This window comes from Myodes glareolus, unplaced genomic scaffold (assembly GCF_982192425.1).
Source record: "Myodes glareolus unplaced genomic scaffold, mMyoGla1.1 HAP1_SCAFFOLD_51, whole genome shotgun sequence".
Classification (NCBI taxonomy): domain Eukaryota; kingdom Metazoa; phylum Chordata; class Mammalia; order Rodentia; family Cricetidae; genus Myodes; species Myodes glareolus.
This window is the reverse complement of record NW_028263222.1, coordinates 1,130,618-1,149,722: the sequence shown is the minus strand read 5'-3', so window position 1 is coordinate 1,149,722 and position 19,105 is coordinate 1,130,618. Positions and strand designations below refer to the sequence as shown.

At 45.7% G+C, this 19,105-nt stretch overlaps 2 protein-coding genes across 2 annotated transcripts; both read left to right on the top strand.

Annotated features, from left to right (window-relative positions):
• Positions 1–2,062: 2,062 nt before the first annotated feature.
• LOC148117121 (putative E3 ubiquitin-protein ligase IRF2BPL) lies at positions 2,063–3,589 on the top strand. Its single transcript, XM_087903232.1, has one exon. The coding sequence runs from the start codon at positions 2,602–2,604 to the stop codon at positions 3,028–3,030; it is 429 nt and encodes a 142-aa protein (XP_087759358.1). The 5' UTR covers positions 2,063–2,601; the 3' UTR covers positions 3,031–3,589.
• On the top strand, positions 3,168–7,337 carry LOC148117120 (uncharacterized). The gene is given in 7 exon segments (XM_087903229.1): positions 3,168–3,268; positions 3,368–4,346; positions 4,417–4,932; positions 4,934–4,971; positions 4,973–5,022; positions 5,025–5,179; positions 5,181–7,337. Coding segments are annotated over 7 exon segments (2,229 nt in total). The 3' UTR covers positions 5,571–7,337.
• Positions 7,338–19,105: the final 11,768 nt, after the last annotated feature.

The window sequence follows — 19,105 nt, the reverse complement described above, 5'->3', positions numbered from 1 at the left end:
CAAGATGGGAATTCCAAGCAGAGATAGAGGAGAAAAGCAGGTGGAGTCAAGGAGACACCATGTAGCTGCTGAAGGATAAAGACAGCTGCCTAGTGGAAACTTATTGGTAAACCACAAAATACTAGAAATGGATTCATTAAAAATATAAGTGTCAGTTAATAAGAAGCCTATGCTAATAGACCAAGCAGTGTTTTAATTAATATAGTTCTGTGTGATTCTCTTGGGTCTGGGTGGCTGGGAATGAACAAGCAACCTTCATCTACAGATTGACATAGACAAATTATAGAAATGAAGGTAGGAAGTATGTAAAGGAAGAAACAGAGCAGGGAAAGGAAAGAATTATTTATGAATTTATAGCCTCATTTCATCCATGGTTTCTGTTTGATGATAGTTTGCCTAAACTATAAATGGATCTTAAAGTTCAAATCATATAAAGAGAAGCAAACAAAAGGTTAGCACAAGCATACCTTTCAAATGGCAGATAAATCTCTACACTAAGTTGTGAATTGTATAACTTTGAAGTTTACACTAAGAAGAAGCACTTACTAGAACAACCTATGTTTACTTGGTTGTTGCTCAGGAATACAGGATTTCTCTATTTTGTTTTAAAATTAAGATACATGTCTTCAACTTAGACAAATAATAAAGGGGTCAATGTCACAAACTGTAGAGTGCTTCCCCAGTATAGTTTGGGGGCTATTCCTCAGACACACTCCAATATAAGAAGCAGGTTTACCTATAGGCTGTGACCAGTCAAGACAGTGTGTCAGGGCTTGGAGACCATGTTTCTGACCTGCTTAGCAATTTAGGATTGTAATGATTATGTACTCTAAATGCTCCCATGTGGGCCATCTTACAGGTGTTCATGATACCAAAACAAAACATCAGGTAAGCATCTGGCTAAGTGATCAGGGACCCATTCATTCAGAATAAAGACGTCATGAGGAAAATCAGAATTCAGTCTTCATGTCACCCAGATGGAGAATGAGCCTTAAGCTCACAAAATTTCTTAGTGCACACTTTATCCTAAGATGTGACTCTCCCCTTCCCTGTTTATCCTGGGAGCCCTAGCATATATATGGAAACTTTAGTAGGGCCACCAGCTGTCTCTGTTTGAAGTGATCGCCAGGTTTAAGTTCCAAGTCCTAAGAAAACTATTAGTGGTCGGAGAAACACTTGACTTGAAAGACCCCAACCCTAGTCTCCATCTTAAGATTGAAAGACCCCAACCCTAGTCTCCATATTAAGATGTTTTGATCAACTAGGCCAGGGTAAAACAAAATATCTGTGGGTGGCAGAAGCAGTCTTAAGACCTGCCAAGAGGATAAAAACAGGATATCTGTGGGCAGCAGAAGCGGTCTTGAGAAAAATCCAGTCCTCTGTGTATGGAAACCCAAGGAGGCAGAAACTGGCTGAAACTAGCTTAATTTAAACTTGTTTTTGTAGTCCTATTTTGTCCTGATGTTGATCCACCCCATATGTTAATTTAATTTGAGTTGACCAATGATGTTGCTGTTGCTATACTTACCCATTATGTAATCCTGAGACCCTATAAATGCTTTCTGGAAAAATACACAGGGTGCTCAGTCTCACTGGAGTACTGAGTCTTGTTTGTCTAATTGTTGTCTTATTTGGAAGAAAAGCCCAACATGGGACAAAATCTAACTACCCCCTTAAGTTTGACTCTAGGACACTGGAAAGACATCCAGCTCCGGGCCGATGGCCAGGGGGTGAATGTCAAGAAGAAGAAATGGCAGCCGGCCACAGACACCCTAGCCCCCTTCCCCTAGGCCCGGAGCTTCCAGCCCTGATCCACAGCACCAGGAAGAAGGCTCCTGGTGCTCTTCTACAGCCACAGTAGGAGGTGGGAGTGAGAAGGGTGCAGAACTCGTTGGCCACCCAGATGGTGGATCCCCCACAGAGAGGCGCTGAACAAGCCGTGGAGACTTGCTCTCTATCCAGCCCCTGGGGCAGAACTTTCTCACCCTCCCCGCAACCTCCCCCGCAGCTGGACTCCTTCCCCAGCCATTCAGTCCTCCCGATGGAGAAGACACCACAGAGACAGCCTGGGAGGGCGCCTACCTTCCCTGAGGCTGGCATCATGTGGGCGGCACAGGTGTCTTCGTTCCGAAGACAGTCTTGCTACCTGTGCGACCTGCCTCGCATGCCCTGGGCCATGATCTGGGACTTCTCCAAACCTGTCTGCCATGGTTGCGTCAATTACGAAGGCGCCAACAGCATAGCATTCGTGATCGAGACCACCTGCCACCTGAAACGGGGGCACGGTTGCTTCCAAGACGGCTGCTCCCCTGGCCACCGCCGCTGCCGCAACCGTGATGGAACAATGTAGCCATTTCAAGTATCCACCGCCCCCGGTGAGTCTGGGGAGCAGTAGTCATTCTGCGAGCCCCAACTCATCCTCAGTGGCAACATAGGTGGCTTCTCGGCATGGGGCGTATAGTGGGCTGGTGACTGGGCTGCCCAACCCGGGAGGTGGCAGGGGACCCAAGCTCACGGTGCCCCCAAACCTATTGCCACAGACTCTGCTTAACGGCCCAGACAGGGGAGCAGCCAAGGGCCCCCCGACTCCAGCGCCTCCCGATGCTGTGTTGGGGGGCCAACTGTCTTGGGGGTGTCCCAGGCGTGTCGGCCACTGTATCTTCCGCGCCATCTTCAACCTCTTCGACTGTGGCAGAGGTGGGCGTGGGTGCTGGTGGCAAGAGGCCTGGTTCGGTGTCGAGAACGAACCAGGAGCGTGAGCAGAAGGAGAAGTGGTGCAAAGCTGAAGCCTTGGCCGAGCTGAGTGAGAGCCTGCACAACCGTACGGAGGAGTGGACCAACAAGCCCAAGATGGTCTGTGACACACTGCTCACGCTGGCTGGCTGCACACTCTACGAGGTGCGCTTCAAGAAGGACCACTCACGTCTTTGCCTTCGACGCTGTCTCCAAGCCTGGCATGGACTACGAGCTGCTGAGGAGGCAGAGGAGGCCCAGGAGCAGGAAGAACAACGGGAGGCCGCACAGTCATAGAAACAAGAAGAAGAAGAGGAGCAGCTGAAACAGCCGAGGAGCAGGCATAGGCACGGGCTCAGGCACAGGCAGTCACAGAGAAGCTGTGCAAAGTAGCCAGGAAGCGGCAGTGCAAGGCAGAGGAGGGTGTGCAGCGTATGCAAGAGGAGCTGCAACATTTGGAGCAGCGGCGGCGACAGCAGGAGAAGCTGCTGGCTGAGAAGAACCAGAGGCTGCACGAGAGACTGCAGCACCTGGAGTAAGAGCACCGAGCTGCACTGGCACACTCTGAGGAGATTGCCACCACTCAGGCTGCTGCCGCAAAAGCCCTTCCCAATGGCCGCAATGCCCTCGACAGCCCATCTGTGGAGGTGGAACCTGAGCACACCTTCCAGGGATTACGTCAGAAGGTGTCAGCTCAGCAGCTACAGGAAGCAGGCATTCTCAGCATGGAGGAACTGCAGCGGTTGGCACAGGGCCACACCACAGTGACTGAACTCATGCAGTGGGAAGATGTGCGTCAGTACCAGAAGGGCCGCAGCAGCATTACAGGACTGCTGCTGAAGCCCACCAATGAGAAACTGAGTGTCTACACAGCCTTACGGAGACAACTGCTTAGCCCTGGAACAGCTCTTATCCTTCTGGAGGCCCAGGCGGCCTCGGGCTTCTTGCTGGACCCTGTGTGGAACTGGCAGCTGACTGTCAGTGAGGCTGTGAAGGAGGGGGTTGTGGGTCCTGAGCTGCACCACGAGCTCCTGTTGGCCGAGCGTGCTGTCACTGGTTACAAGGACCCCTACATGGGTGAGCAGATCTCCCTCTTTCAGGCCATGAAGAAGGACCTCATCGTCAGGGACCATGGCATCCGCCTGCTGGGGGCTCAGATTGCCATGGGTGGCATCATTGACCCTGTACACAGCCATCGCGTGCTCGTGGACGTGGCCTACCAGCGTGGCTACTTCGATGAAGAGATGAACTGCATCTTGGCTGATCCAAATGACGTCACCAAGGGCTTCTTCGACCCCAACACACATGAGAACCTCACCTACCTGCAGCTGCTGGAGCGCTGTGTGGAGGACCCCGAGACAGGCCTGTATGTCCTGCCACTCAATGATAAGGACGCCAAAGGTGGTGAGCTGGTGTACATTGATACAGAGGCCCGTGACGTCTTTGAAAAGGCCACTGTGTCTGCTCTGTTCAGCAAGTTCCAGGGTAAGACTGTGACCATCTGGGAGATCATCAACTCCGAGTACTTTATCACAGAGCAGCAGCGTGACCTGCTGCAGCAGTCCCGCACGGGCCGCATCACAGTGGAGAAGATCATCAAAATTGTCATCACGGTGGTGGAGGAACACGAGCAGAAGAGCCAGCTCTGTTTCGAGGGGCTCCGTGCCCTCGTTCCTGCTTCAGAGCTCCTGGACAGTGGAGTCATCAACCAAGAACTCTGCCAGCAGCTGCAACAGGATGACCAAACAGATGTACCAGGACTGCATGAAAGACTTTGGCCATGGTCTGTCCTCTGGCTTCAAATACCTGGAGTACGAGAAGAAGCATGGTTCAGGTGACTGGCATAACTGGTGCCTACTTGGGGACCTGCTGCCCGAGGCTGTGCTCTTCTTCAAGGAGGGAATGCCCAGCGTGGACATGCTGCCCCAGCCCTATCTAGATGCCAGCTGTCCCATGTTACCCACTGCGCTGGTGAGTTTCAGCTTCGCCCCCAGTGCACCTCCAGGAACTGGAGCCTTGCCACCAGCGGCGCCCATGGGTCAGGGTGCAGCCTCCAGCCTGCACAAAAGGAAGGCATTCCCAGAACCTCCGGACTCAGCTGAAGGTGCACTGAAGCTCGGCAAGGATCAGCAGAGGCAGCAATGGATGGCAAACCAGAGTAAGGCCCTGAAGTTCACTATGTCCGCGGGGGGAGGGGGGGGGAGGCTTTGCGGTACCAGGGCACGCAACAGGGGGACCACCCCCCTCCACCTCTGGGACCTCATTCCAATCGAACCACCCTGCCAGGGTCAGCCCCCAGAAAGGTCCATCCCCCATGGCTACACTTAGGTCGGTGGCAGACACTCTGGGCACAGCTCATTCACCCAAGGACGGCAGTTCAGTGCACTCTACCACTGTATCCGCTAGGCAAAATAGCAGCAGCCCGGTGTCCCCTGCCTCCGTGCCTACGGCAGCGTTGCCTGGTATCATGCAATGGGGACCTGAATTTACAGGTGGCTCCCCCGCCACCTAGAGCCCACCCAGGCATGGATCAAGTGCACCCCCAAAATATTCCAGATTCCGCTATGGCAAACAGTGGACCCCTGTGCTGTACCATTTGCTACGAACATTTGGAGGACACTCATTTCGTTCAGTGGCCGTCTGTCCCTAGCCACAAATTTTGTTTCACTTGTTCTAGAGAGAGTATCAAAGCCCAGGGGGCTACAGGTGAGGTGTATTGCCCCAGCAGAGAGAAATGCCCCCTAGTCGGGTCAAATGTACCTTGTGCCTTCATGCAGGGTGAAATCACAGCTATCTTAGAAGGGGATGTTAAAATGAAAAAAGAGAGAGACCCTTAAACCACAGAGCAGTGACCTCTTTTTCCCTAGACCACCTCCTCTTCAGTCTGGAGGGCCCTTCCCTGCACCTGCCTCCATTTCCCTTCCCACCAAGATATAGAATTATGAATCTAACTGCAAAAAGTTAGTCTTATGTATAGACATTATTTTCATCGTATGTTTCTATATTTTGAAACATGTATGTAACTTTTTCATTTGAAGGATAAGCTGGTTGTGTTAAGCAGTATAATACTGATTGGGTCATTTGCATCATATTCATTAGCATTTATTTGGTTGCAGAATGTTTGCCTAGGTACAGCATTAATAGCCTAGGTCTTGTATCTTTGTATCCTGTTTTGAGCCAGGATGCTGAGAGCTCTGGGCCTCGCACAGATTGGTGCTGCTTTGTTTGTTTGTTTGTTTTTGATTGTTTTTTTGGTTTCTTGCTTGGTTGAGACTAATGAGAGTCCCCAGCTCACTCGAAATCTAACCTGGCAGGTTATATCTCAAACAGGGGATATAATTTGATCCATAACTGGGATGCATACCCCCTAATACCTGGTGGCCCAGCCTGCATCCTGATCTATGTAAACTGGTTTCCAAATTAGACCCCTGGGATCTCCCAACTGGAGAAATCAAAGGAAAAATCTCTCCCCGGGGTGGTTGATATAGGATATAGACACCCATTAATTAGATACTTTGGGAACTGCAGCCCCGAGTTACTTATCCCTGCCCCCATTTGAGGTGCTTATCTGCAAAGAAAACATAATAAATTCCCTCTGCTCCTGGAGTTGGGAAAGGAATTTTGAGTGCATGGTAACCTTTCCTTGATCCCTGCTGAGGTCAGGTTACAGTCCCTTCGTAGCCCCCTCCTCATTTGGTGCCATGGTATAAAAGCTAGCCCCAGCAGAACAATAAAGAAGCTGTTCCACCTCAACTTCATGCTCTGTGAATTTATTCAACCTGGACACCCTCCACCAAGACTCTTGGCTCCAGCCCGTGTTGGCACGGTAAGCTATAACCTTCAAACAGATCCATTTTATGTATGCCCCAGGGATGGTCGAGATGGGGGGTTGGCTAATAAATATGGTGGATCTGAGGACTTTTGCTGTAAGGTTTGGTCTTGTGACTTAGAGAAGGGTTGCCCAAAGAAAGAAACATTTTGAGTCACAACAAGGATGGTTTGAAGGATGGTTTAATAATTCACCCTGGTTAGCTACACTAATATCCACCTTGACTGGACCCCTAATCATATTACTGCTTATTTTGACTTTTGGCCCCTGCATCCTAAACAGGTTAGTACAGTTTATGAAGGACAGATTATTGGTAATACAAACTATGGTTCTGGCCCGGCAATATCAAATGCTGAGACAAACAGATTCGGAGTCTAACCTAGCTATGGATCAGAACCAATGGATATAAAGATTTAATCCATGTTAAAGAAAAAGGGGGGGGAATGAAAGACCCCAACCCTAGTCTCCATCTTAAGATGTTTTGATCAACTAGGCCAGGGCAAAACAAGATATCTGTAGGCAGCAGAAGCGGTCTTGAGAAAAACACCCAGTGCTTTGTGTATCAAAACCCAAGGAGGCAGAAACTGGCTGAAATTAGCTAAATATAGACTTGTTTTTGAGTTGACCAATGATGTTGCTATTGCTATGCTTCCCCATTATGTAACCCTGAGACCCTATAAATGCTTTCTGGAAAAATACACAGGGTGCTCAGTCTCCTGTGTTCTGAGTCTTCCATTGGCGCCTTCGACAATAAAGAATCCTCTTGCTATTTGCATCCATTGCCGTGTCTTATTGAGTCTGGGGGATCCTTCCCTGAACCCTAGAAATTAGGGTCTTTCAGACTGACAACAAGCTCTTAATTTCAACCCAGTTTCTACTTTCTGAGGAAACTATTATCAGAACTAAAAATGCTGGTCTGTCATTTTCATTCTTGCTCTATATTCAATTTGCAATATTGAAGGTCATGTTACCAGAATCAAGCAGCTATAAATGTTTCTACACTGAAGAAACTGGATAAATCCAGCTTCCCTTATGTTTGGAAGAACATATCTGAGAGCAGCTTGAGAAAAAATTCTTAGGAGTGGAAGATTTTCAGTGGGAGGTATGCAGATGTGTGTTTTTCACACAACTCTTGTGATAATATTGCTCCAGGTATGAGGGACCTTCTTGGATCAAAGAACTATCAAGAATTTGAGCCCAAATCTGCCTAACTCATACTCTTCAGCAGACTAGTTTAGGAAACGTATTTAATGTATACCAGGGTTTCTTACCATCTAGTGGTCACAGTCTGACTCAGCCCACCAAAGCCCATGCTTAAGCTGGCATTTTCCATCATATGCTACACTTGAATTTCTGGAAGGACTTGTAATTTGTTAGCAGAGAATGGAGCCACCATGATGCTGACGCTACCCCCATACTTCATATAGGGAAACAATTCAAAGCAGTAGATTTCCTTATTGCAAGGAAGGGCTCCTATTTGAGTTGATATTAATAATTTTATGTAAGATGACATGTGCTTTCAAAAAAGTAACAAAAAGAAAATTGGAGTGAAAATGAACAAAGGCTTTCAGGAACTTTGAGCAGGGGACATCAGGGCCCTGAGGGAGCAAACTGGTTAGTCAGATGTAGGCTTGATTTTTGTCAGCACAAGTTCTACTGGTGAGCTGAATGCCAAGTGCAGTGTTTCACGTTTCATGTGAAACCACAAGGTAGGAGCTCTTAGGACACCTCATAGATATCTGTCAGAACCACGATTGCTTCATTGGTAGCTGAAATGGACCTCCCTTAAGTTCAGTTCTAAGTATGGGAAAGTTTACACAATTTAAAAAGTGTAAGCTTTTTTCTTCAATATAAAAATAAAATGTCTAGGCATGCACATATCAAATATATGCTCACAGACTTGAACATGTTTCAAGGCTATACAAATATTACTTCCAGACAGGGAAGAATAGAAATTAGTTGCCTGTAAACAATTTCACTATGCAGGTAGAGGTATGAGGGAAGCATTATTCACCCATTTCCATTGCTCTGGGATGAATGAACTAGAAAAACAATTCTAGTTTTAAGGCCACAAGAAGTCTTTGCCTCTCTTCTGTTGTACTTTGTTTTTCCTGGTCTGTGGTCAGCCCAGCTGAAAATACAGTATTATGACAAAAGTCCTATCATAGAACTACAGAGCCAGAGGAATATAGGGGACACTATTATTCCTCCTCTGGCCATTGGTTTGTGAGGTTGCAGCCTTTTGGAAGTGGTATGGAATATCACTTGACCCTATGCACAGTGTTTCCCCTTCTGTGTCTGCTGGCTTCTTGTCTCCCCATTTTCGTTTTCATGTTCTATTTGTTGTCAGTCTTCTTGTTGTGGTTGTGTGTGAAGTAATTTCCATTATGGGAAAAGCTTCTTCCAAGCCTAAGGCTCCTCTGAAACTTTTCCTTTCTCATTTCTGGGATTTCAAGGAGGCTACTGCAGTCTCTGCAGGCTCTGCAGCCCTGTGAAGCCAGAGTGACTTAAAACCTTCTGCTCTTTAGAATGGCCAACTTTTCAAGTTGGTTGGCCCTCTGCAGGCTCCTTTGATTTTAAGCTTATGCTTAAAGTCCAGGAGGTTATTTTCAGTCATCCAGGGCACCTGAACCAAGTACCCTATATCATGGCCTGGTGCTACCTCTTGATGCATCCTCCTTCATGGCTGAAATCCCTCCTTCTTTCCACAGAAAATAAAACCAACATTCTTCCTGTTCTACTGAAGCAAGCAAAAGGAAGCACCAATGGATCTGGTACTCCTGTTGTCTTGCCCCCACCTGCTGATCCAGACAGAGACCTTTTCCCTCCCCCATATAACAGTCTGCTTCACAGAGAGGCTAGGAACTTCCCTCGAGTGCTGATTCTACCACTGCCTCCTTCTCACTTAAATCTTTTGCTCCCTTGCAGAGTGCCTTTCTTTTCCCTCCACCCCTCCCCAAACTTCTCTTTCAGAGCACTTGTTCAAGGAAGTTGCAGGTGGCAGCATCTCTTGCTCCCCTCCTCTACACTGTAAGACCTCCTGATGAGGATGACAATCCCCTCATTCCCCACCCTGCCTGGTCTATTTCCCCATTTCAACTCGTGATCTGTATAACTGGAAACTTCAGACTCCTTCCCTTGCTGAGAAACCCCAAGCGCAAGTACACCTCTTAGATATCATCCTGTTTATTTATTCCCTGACCTGGGAAGACTATCAACAATTGCTCCAAATATTGTTCACCACTGAAAAAAGAGAGAGAATTCCACAAGAATGCCATAAGCAAGTTCCAGGGCGGGATGGTTGACCCACCGATGATGAGGCAATCATTAATGAGGTCTTTCCCCTTATGCATCCTGAGGAAGGGTGGGATTACAACATTGCTGAAGGTAGAAAATGGCTAAAAGTCTATCACCAGATTTTCATAGGTGGTCTCTGAGCAGCTACTACACAGCCCACCAATTTGTCTAAGGTAAGCCAGATAAAGCAGAGGAAGAATGAGTCACTAAAAGCATTGCTCGAATGCTTGGTGGAAGCCTATTGTACATACACTCCACTGAATCCGGAGGCTCCTGAGAACCAAATAACACTCAACTTGGCTTTCATCAACCAAGCAGCCCCAAATATTAAGAAGAAGCTTCCACGACTCAAAGGATTTGAAGGTAAAAATCGGACTGAATTGATTACCATAGCCACTGAGGTTTATCGCAACAGAGAAACACCCAAGGATAAGCAAACTTGGGGACTGGCAAAAGTCTTATTGGCAGATAAGACCTGGGGGTTTGATTAGTAGAGGTGATACAGAATGTTCCAAATATCCAATGGGCACTCCTCCATAAAAAAGGATCAATGTGCCTATTGCAAAGAAAGGGGCCATTGGAAAAAGGAATGTCCACTTAAGAAGAGGGGATAAAAAGTCCTGGAATTGGTGGATCCAGATGATTGAAGGGGGCGGTATTCAAAGCCTCTCCTCAAATCTTGGGTAACCCTAAAAGTGGAGGGGTGTCGCGAGCTCTATTCCTGAGCGGGCATTCTGCCCTTACTTTGAGGTCTGCAAGCAAATACTCAGGATGGCCACAGTCTTTTGTTCTAGGAACTAGTTTATTATGCCAATAGTCAAATCTCCAAATGTTACTATAGCAGATTTAAGCAAATATCAAAACTATGACAATCATTAGCCAATCAATCACATCACACATTCCACTTCAATCAGCAAGCATTCCTATACCCTAGGCAAGGCCTTCTACCCTATTTTACTGAGGCTTTGGTGTATATGACCTGATGATGGTTTGTGGCTCTCAACGTAGACCTCTGGATCAGCAAGTCTTGATCCGCAGGCAAGAGCTAGTTCTCTGGCTCTTGGAAGGTCTCAGCTGTCAAGTTGCTGGTTCATTGGATTCTCTATGACTGCTTCTGACAGCATGTCTAGCAAGTCATTTTGAGAATGTCTTCTGGCCGTGGGCTTCGAGTTTTTATACTGTTTATAGCTGTCTTACCTCCTTACTTCTAGATTAACACGCATGTCTGCTTATCATATAGTTACGTCACACTTGTTCACTCAACTCAAACGTCTTATCATCACTGCACACATTGCTTCATACTTTTTAGTTTCATTTTGTGTGTCACTTAATATTTCCTTTTAATACTCCTAGACTTATTTGTCCTTACAGACTCATAACAAGGGGCAAACTGTTGATTTCCTAGTGGACACTGGTGCTCATCATTCAGTGTTAAAAACTCCACTGGGTCTTCTATCAGACAAGCAAACCTGGGCTCAAGGGGCTTCCAGTTCGGCTCTACAACCATGGACCACAAAATGAACTATGGACTTGGGAAGGAAGAAAATTAAACATTCCTTTATAGTTATCCCTGGATGCCCTTACTCCCTCCTGGGAAGAGACTTGTTGGATAATATGAAAGCCCAAATTTATTTCACTGGGATGGGGGTGATGATCTCCACATGGCCCAAAGTCTATGCCTTATGCCTAGATCTTGAAGAAGAATACAGGCTCTTCTCACAGACTTCCACTCTAGAGATGTCTCCTATAATGCCTAAACTCCAGCGCTCCATCCCAGAAGTGTAGGCAGAAACTAACCCACCAGGTTTAGTGATTCAGGAGCTCCCAGTTGTAATCGTGTTAAAAGCCAATGCCCAACCAGTCAGGGTGAGGCAGTATCCCATGACCCTGGAGGCCAAGTCAGGTATTACTAAACATTAATTTGCTCCTGGAGCATGGAATCCTGGTGCCTTGACAGTCTCCATGGAACACTCCACTTCTACCAGTTAAGAAGCCAGGGACCAATGACTTTCAACCTATGTAAGATCTTAGGGAGATTAGCAAAGGGCTTGAAGACATTCATGCCACAGTTCCCAACCCCTATAATCTCTTGAGCTCCATGTCCCCAGAGCATCAATTGTACTCAGTTCTAGATCTTAAGGACACCTTCTTCAGCCTAACTCTTGAAGCCAAGAGTCAACCACTTTTGCTTTCGAATGGGCAACAACCAACACTGAGGCTTCAGGGGTCAGCTTACCTGGGTTCAAAAATTCCCCAACCATCTTTTACAAAGCCCTACATGAAGACTTGAAGGATTATTGGTCGTCACACCTAGAGGTAAGCCTCATGCAGTATCAGTATGTTGATGATCTTTTGATTGGCTCTAAAGACCGAGACTCTTACCTACAGACAACTAGAGACTTGCTACAGACCTTATTCCAATTGGGGTAAAAGTGTCAGCTAAGGGAGCTGGAGAGATGACTCAGAGGTTAAGAGCACTGGCTGCTCTTCCAGAGGTCCTGAGTTCAATTCCCTGCAACCACATGGTGGCTCACAAAGCATCAGCTAAGAAGGCCCATATCTGTGCCCCAAAAGTCACATACCTGGGACACATACTGAAAAAAGGTAAGAGATGGCTGTCACCTGCTCAAAAACAAACTATACTGGATATCCCAACACCCAAAACCTGGAGACAGGTCCGAGAGTTTCTGGGTTTAGACAGATTTTGCAGACTCTGGATACCTGGATTTGCTTAATTGGCAAAACCCTTATATGAGGCTACCCGGGGGGACAGAGGAGTCTTTTCTTTGGAGTGAGACTCAGGATAGAGCTTTCAAAAACATAAAAGAAGCTCTGCTAAAGGCCCATGCTTTAGTCCTACCAGACATAAATAAACATTTTCAGCTGTTTATAAATGAAAGAAGTGGGGTGGCCAAGGGGGTTTTGGCTCAATGTCTTGAACCTTGGGAGTGACAGGTGGCCTATTTGTCCAAGCAACTGGATCCTGTGGCCTCTGGGTGGCCTAGCTGCCTTCGTATCATTGCAGCTACAGTCCTTCTAGTCAAAGATGCTGACAATTGACTCTGGGCAACCCTTAATTATAACCACTCCTCATTCTATAGATGGGGTCCTCAAAAACCCCTCTGACAGGTGGACGACTAATGCCCAGTTAACACACTACCAGGCTTCACCTTTGAACCCCTCTTGCATCAGATTCCTTCCCAGCACCTCGCTCAATGCTATGACCTTACTGCCTAATCCAGACTCTGATGTCATCCATGACTTCACAGAGATACTTTAGCAAGTACATGGAATCCGGTTGGACTTGACTTGGTTAAATCCAGATCTCATGTACTTCACAGATGGCAGCAACTTCATTGGAGAAGGGACCAGGTATGCATGGGTAGCAATAGCAACACCTTCAGAGACAATATGGGCTACTTCCTTGCCCCGTACCTCAGTACAAAAGGCTGAGCTGATTGCATTAACCAAAGCTTTACAATTAGGGAAGGATAAAACTATCAATGTTTACACAGACAGTCGTTATGCCTTTGCTACAGCTCATGTCCACGGATCCATATATCAGGAATGGGACTTACTGACTGCAGAGGGGAAGACTAGTAAAAACAAACAAGAAAGTTTGGATCTATTGTCTGCCCTCTGGCTCCCGCAAAGACAGGCCATTATTTATTGCCCAGGACATCAGAAAGGAGACTCCTACAAGGCCTCAGGCAATAAAAAGGCAGACCAGGCAGCCAAGGAAGTAGCCTTAAATGTGGCTGGTTCATTGATAATAATGCCAGATCCCATGTTGTCTGAAAAGCCAGAATATTCTACAAAGGACAATAAAGACATTGCATCCTTATTGAACACTCGAGTTAAAAATGGGTGAAAGCATACAACAGACAAATGGCTCATTTTACCAGCTGAACTGGCTAAGTCCCTAATCTACCAAATTCACATGGGGACACATTTAGGCAAAAAAAAATTAAAGGAGCTCCTGAGACACTTGAGGTTTATGATTTTCAACATGGGTAAATTGGTGGAGGACTGGTTGACTAAATGCCTCTTGTGCCAGGCAACTAGCCCACAGAAGAAGGGATTCTCTCAAGATAAGAGAGGCAGAAACTTCCCCTGGCGTCCACTGGGAAATGGATTTCACTGAGGTAAGACCTGGCAAATATGGGGATAGATATCTCTTAGTTTTTGTAGATACCTTCTCTGAATAGACTGAAGCCTTCCCCACTCAAAAATAAACAGCATCAATAGTGGTTAAGAAGATTCTCGATACTCATTCCTAGATATGGGCTCCCTTCTGTGATAGGGTCAGATAACAGACTATCTTTCATCTCCAAGGTAACTCTAGACTTAGTTAAGGCATTCCAATTGGGGACCAACTGGAAATTATATTGTGCATATCATCCCCAAAGTTCAAGACAGGTAGAGAGGTAGGTCAAATCATACATTAAAGGAGGTTTAACTAAATTAACCCTAGAACCTGGTGATGACTGGACAGCCCTCCTACCCTTCTCCCAGTTCCAAGTATGGAACACTCCCTACTATTGTCAGGTAACACCTTATGAGATTATTTGGCAGGCCCCCTTCCTTGGTCCCCAGACTCCCAGCAGAAGTTATGGCTAAAATGTCTAAATACAAGTTTCTTAAGTCCATCCAGGCTCTCCTGACTACCCAGGATGATGTCTTCCCACTCCATTGCTACAAGCTACCTCATTTGGATTCGAAGACACCATAAGGAGACTCTTGGACCATGCTGGAAGGGACCAGTATCCTCTCCTGTCACCTTTATGTGGAGACTCACAGACTTCTGCACAGGATGATTAATATCTGAAGTGTTACTGTCAGATCTCAGGGCTGCCCCAGTCTTTGAAACTGACCTATGCCACTTAATGCCACACCTTTTACTAAATAAGGTGCCTAGCAAAAATACAAATAGGAGGGCTATCAAGGTTGGCTCCCGGCCTATGAAAATGTGTAAGTCCCTAATTCTTAATCAAAAGTGTCTCCGAGGATACGCAAGATAAACATTATTATGTTTGCCCAGCTGCCTCTACTCAAGCCTGTTCCAATCAAAATGAGTTCTGGCATCCTTCCTTGGGTTGTGAGACATGGATCCCACCTTCAAGTGTTGATAAGGATCTCTTTATAACCCTATCAGCCACAGTCAACAGTTCCTGCACAAAACCCTTGTACTGTAACCCTATTATAATCAAAGTCAAAAATGGGATGCAGTGCACCCACAAAGTTATAGTTCCTGGGACTTAGGGAGATCTTGGGGATGGAGGATATGGGAAACTGGAAATGACCAAAGAATGACATTTACTATACAGTGATCACAAGTCAAGATGCCTGTCCTCCCTATAAACCCCCTGCAAGGCCTCATCAGACTTCTCCCATGTCCCATGCAGGTCCCCATAGCTCCACTCCTGACCACTAAGTCAGCTCAGAGCCTCAACCCCCTGGGGTTTACTGTGTCAACAACTGTGCAGAAAGAGACAAGCTCCATAGATCCTCTAGTGCCTGCAGACCCTCTCCTTGAGATGATCCAGGTGACTTACCCCCTCCTTAATTCTACAAAGGGATGATTGCTGGCTGTGTCTGGACCCCAGACCCCTTTTTACATAGGATTAGGCCTCCTGATCACACAGCCATCATTAACATTTAAAACTGTGTCTTTAACTAACAGTACAGCTTGTCCCTGGGAGGCCCCTCTCACCCTGGAGAGACATGCCAGGAGAGGCTACCTGGTTCCACTCCTGTAAGTATCCCTTAGAGAGAACCGCTTATTCAGTTGTATGTAAAAAGAAATACGTTTCTTCAAAGTCTACAAATACTTTTAACCTAATTAACTCCCATCTATTGGTCATTCCCACAGGATTGTGGTGTGCATGCACCATGGGACTGCATCCCTGCACATCAACCAGTCTTTTAATCATGGGAAACCGACCTGAACTCTGTGTCTTAGTACAGATTGTACCACAGATAGATTATTATGATGGGCCACCTGGCAGGGTACACTTGGACTCCTCTCTAGAGGGACAGCATGAAAGAGCAGCCCAGATCCTTGTTCCAGTAATGGTGGGAATAGGTATCGCTGGCTCTGCTGCCATAAGGCCAGTAGCATTGTCAAGACAATTATAATAGCCTTTCTAAAGCTGAGGAAAAAAAGATTTATTTTGTAGCCAATAAGCTACTGCGTACTTAGAAAAGCAAGTAGATTCTCTGGCAGAAATGGTGCTACAAAATAGGAGAGGATTAGAGTTGCTACTCCTAAAGCAAGGAGGTCTCTATGCGCAGCCTTGGGAAAATCCTGTTGTTTTTATGCAAACCATTCAGGTGTTGTCAAAAACACTCTTCAGGAGCTCAAGATGAGTCTTCTTAAAAGACAAAAAAGATACTCCGACAGAAACCATTCTCCTGGTTCCACGGGCTTTCTGACTGGTCGCCATGGTTAACGATGATAATATCTGCCATTTCTGGTCCACTTGTTATTTTTTTTAATGCTCTAGGTGCCTTGTATAATTACTATGCTGATTAAATTTATAAGGAGTTGTATTTCCTCTAGAGAACTCCTGATTCTCTGCTCACAATATACAGTGGTCAGAGGCTTGGAGATCAGTCTAATTTCAAAAACAGATCTGGACTCCAGCTCAGATGTAGACTTCAAGAAATCAAGAGCTTGAGTCAAGTTACAATTTTGAGGATGAAGTCCTCCCACTTTTTTGGTTTGGAATTTATCTATTTTTTGAGACTTATGGCTGTGATTCTTTCTTAAGTTCCTCAAAGTTTAATTTTGTCTCTAGTCTATATCTGTTTCAGCAAGCTCCCACATAACTGACAGGGTACATCTAGACCTCAGCTATTGTCTTCAACCCATGGACCCTAAACTGCAAAGAACTGATGCAGATCAAGCCATTTTACAAGAATGCAGCTTAACTCCAGCTGGGTCCCCAATTATTCCCTCCCTACTTTTGATTGGCCTTTCAGCCCCATTTCAGCTTGAAGCAGCTACAAAAGAGATTACTTTGTTCCATTCCCCAAACAAGGCTGAAGGAAAGCCAAGTCAGAAACATTAAGAAAATCAAAATGAATCAAAGATTTGATTCAGGTAACAATTTTGAGGGGGAAAATGAAGGGTCTGGAAGTAAGAATGAAAATATAGAAATAGAAATATAGACACCAAAGATTAGAATGTAGAAGCTTAAGATATGGGGAGAAAGACATATAAAGAAAGTTGTAAACCTAAGCAAACTACCAACAGCTTTTTAAGGATCCATTATTCACAGTGAACTATTTTCTCAGATGCTTAAGAAGCTTCTCTCAGCTTAGGTAATTTTATCTTACAACTAGCTGTTTTATTTACAAGGCCAGAGCTGTTTTCTGCAAACTGAGAGTAGTTTCCTGGCCATCTTTGATCAAGCACAGACATGAGCTGAGTTAACCTTTAGGAGACAAAGATATGTGACCTCTGGGTTAGGTATTGTCTCTGCTATGGGAAACTATTGTACACTCTTAATTATAGTAATTACAATTATACAATAAGTGTCATACTTCCACAATACAATGCTGTGCATATACCTGATTCATGAGGTACCATGGTTTTGCAGGTTTCCCCTGAATCAAGCTTTGCATAGTCTTTGTATCCATGGATAACTCTCAGTCAAGAATCACATAGGAAAACAAAAGACATTTGTAAAACAAAGAAAGGCCTGGAGTGGTGTGAAAACTCTTGAGCCAGGCCAGGTGTAACCCAGCAGGGTGTCATAGCTAGTGGAGGTCACTTGCAATTCCTCTGGCGCCAGGCCTTCAGGACATTCTGCACAGTGGTGCTCAAACACCTGTACCCAGACAGACAAACAGAAACACGTAGGCAGAGAGAGAGAGAGAGAGAGAGAGAGAGAGAGAGAGAGAGAACCCAAAGAAAAGGGAAAAGAATAACTCATGTGATAATGTTTTTTCTTTCAGAAGTGATTGCTCCTATAATGTGTGAGGATCTATTATTCAACCTTCAATAATCATGAGTTTTTTTCCCCAGCAGTATACTAGTGACAGGTTCTGACAATTGTAGTTGACTCTGACTCTCCACTCATTAGATCTTCTAGAGGACTCAGGTTCAAGTCTCAGTACCCACATGGCAGCTAACAACTGTCTATAACTCCAAGATCTGATACCCTCACACAGACATACATGCAGACAAGACAGCAATGCACATAAAAAAGTAAATAAATTATTTTTTAAAAAAACACTCATATTGAGAGGATAGAGAGAAGGCTCAGTGGTTAAGAACACAAGCTGCTCTTGCAGAAGACCCAGGTTCAGTTCCCAGCACCTACATGGAGGCTCACATTCATTTAATTCTATTTCCAGATGATCCAACTCCCTCTTCTGATTTTCATGGATACTAAACAGTCATGATGTCGACATGCAGGTCGTGTATGTGTATGCATGTGTCTGTGTGTTCATAGTGTGCCAGATAGATGGCATGTCAGGTAAAGGGATTTGCCAAAGAAGTTGGTACTTAAGTTCAGTGTCCAGGATCCATGTAGTGGAATCAGAACCAACCAACTCCCACAAGTCCTCTGACTTCTACACATATACTGGGTTGGACACACACACACCCCCACACAAAACAATGTAACATTAACTTAAAAGTTCAAGGCTATCGTGGACTACATGCTGAGTTCTAACTAGTCCAGTTTATTATATGTGTGGGCATATATGTCCTACCATCACCATGATCTCTCTTCAGAGTTCTCCCACCTTGTAGCCATATCCCCAACTCCTCATCAGCTGTTACCCACTCTCTGTTGCAGAATATTCCTTTACACTGTGTGAATGGCTTTCATCTTTCTCTATTTCTGTATACCTTTCATTACTTCTTTCCCCATGGCTTGTTGTGTAGCTGCGTGGCTGGACTCTGATGTCCTCCTCTCCTTGTTCTCTTGTTGTTGTTCATTCTCCTCCTCCTTTCTCTTTTTATACTTTCTGCCTGTGAGCTGCATCTTTCCTTGCTTCTGCCTCGCTATTGGCTATTCAGCTCTTTATTAGACCATCAGGTGTTTTAGGTAGGCAAAGAATCACAGCTTTACAGTTAATCAAATGCAGCATATATCCAAAAGTAACACACCTGAAAATAACATTCCTCAAGAGTCCTTAGACAATGCCTTACAGCAGGTATTCAGTGTCAGGTCTAAGCAAGGGCATAGATCCCCTCAGCTATTCTCAAAAGACCCTATACCGACAGGGATA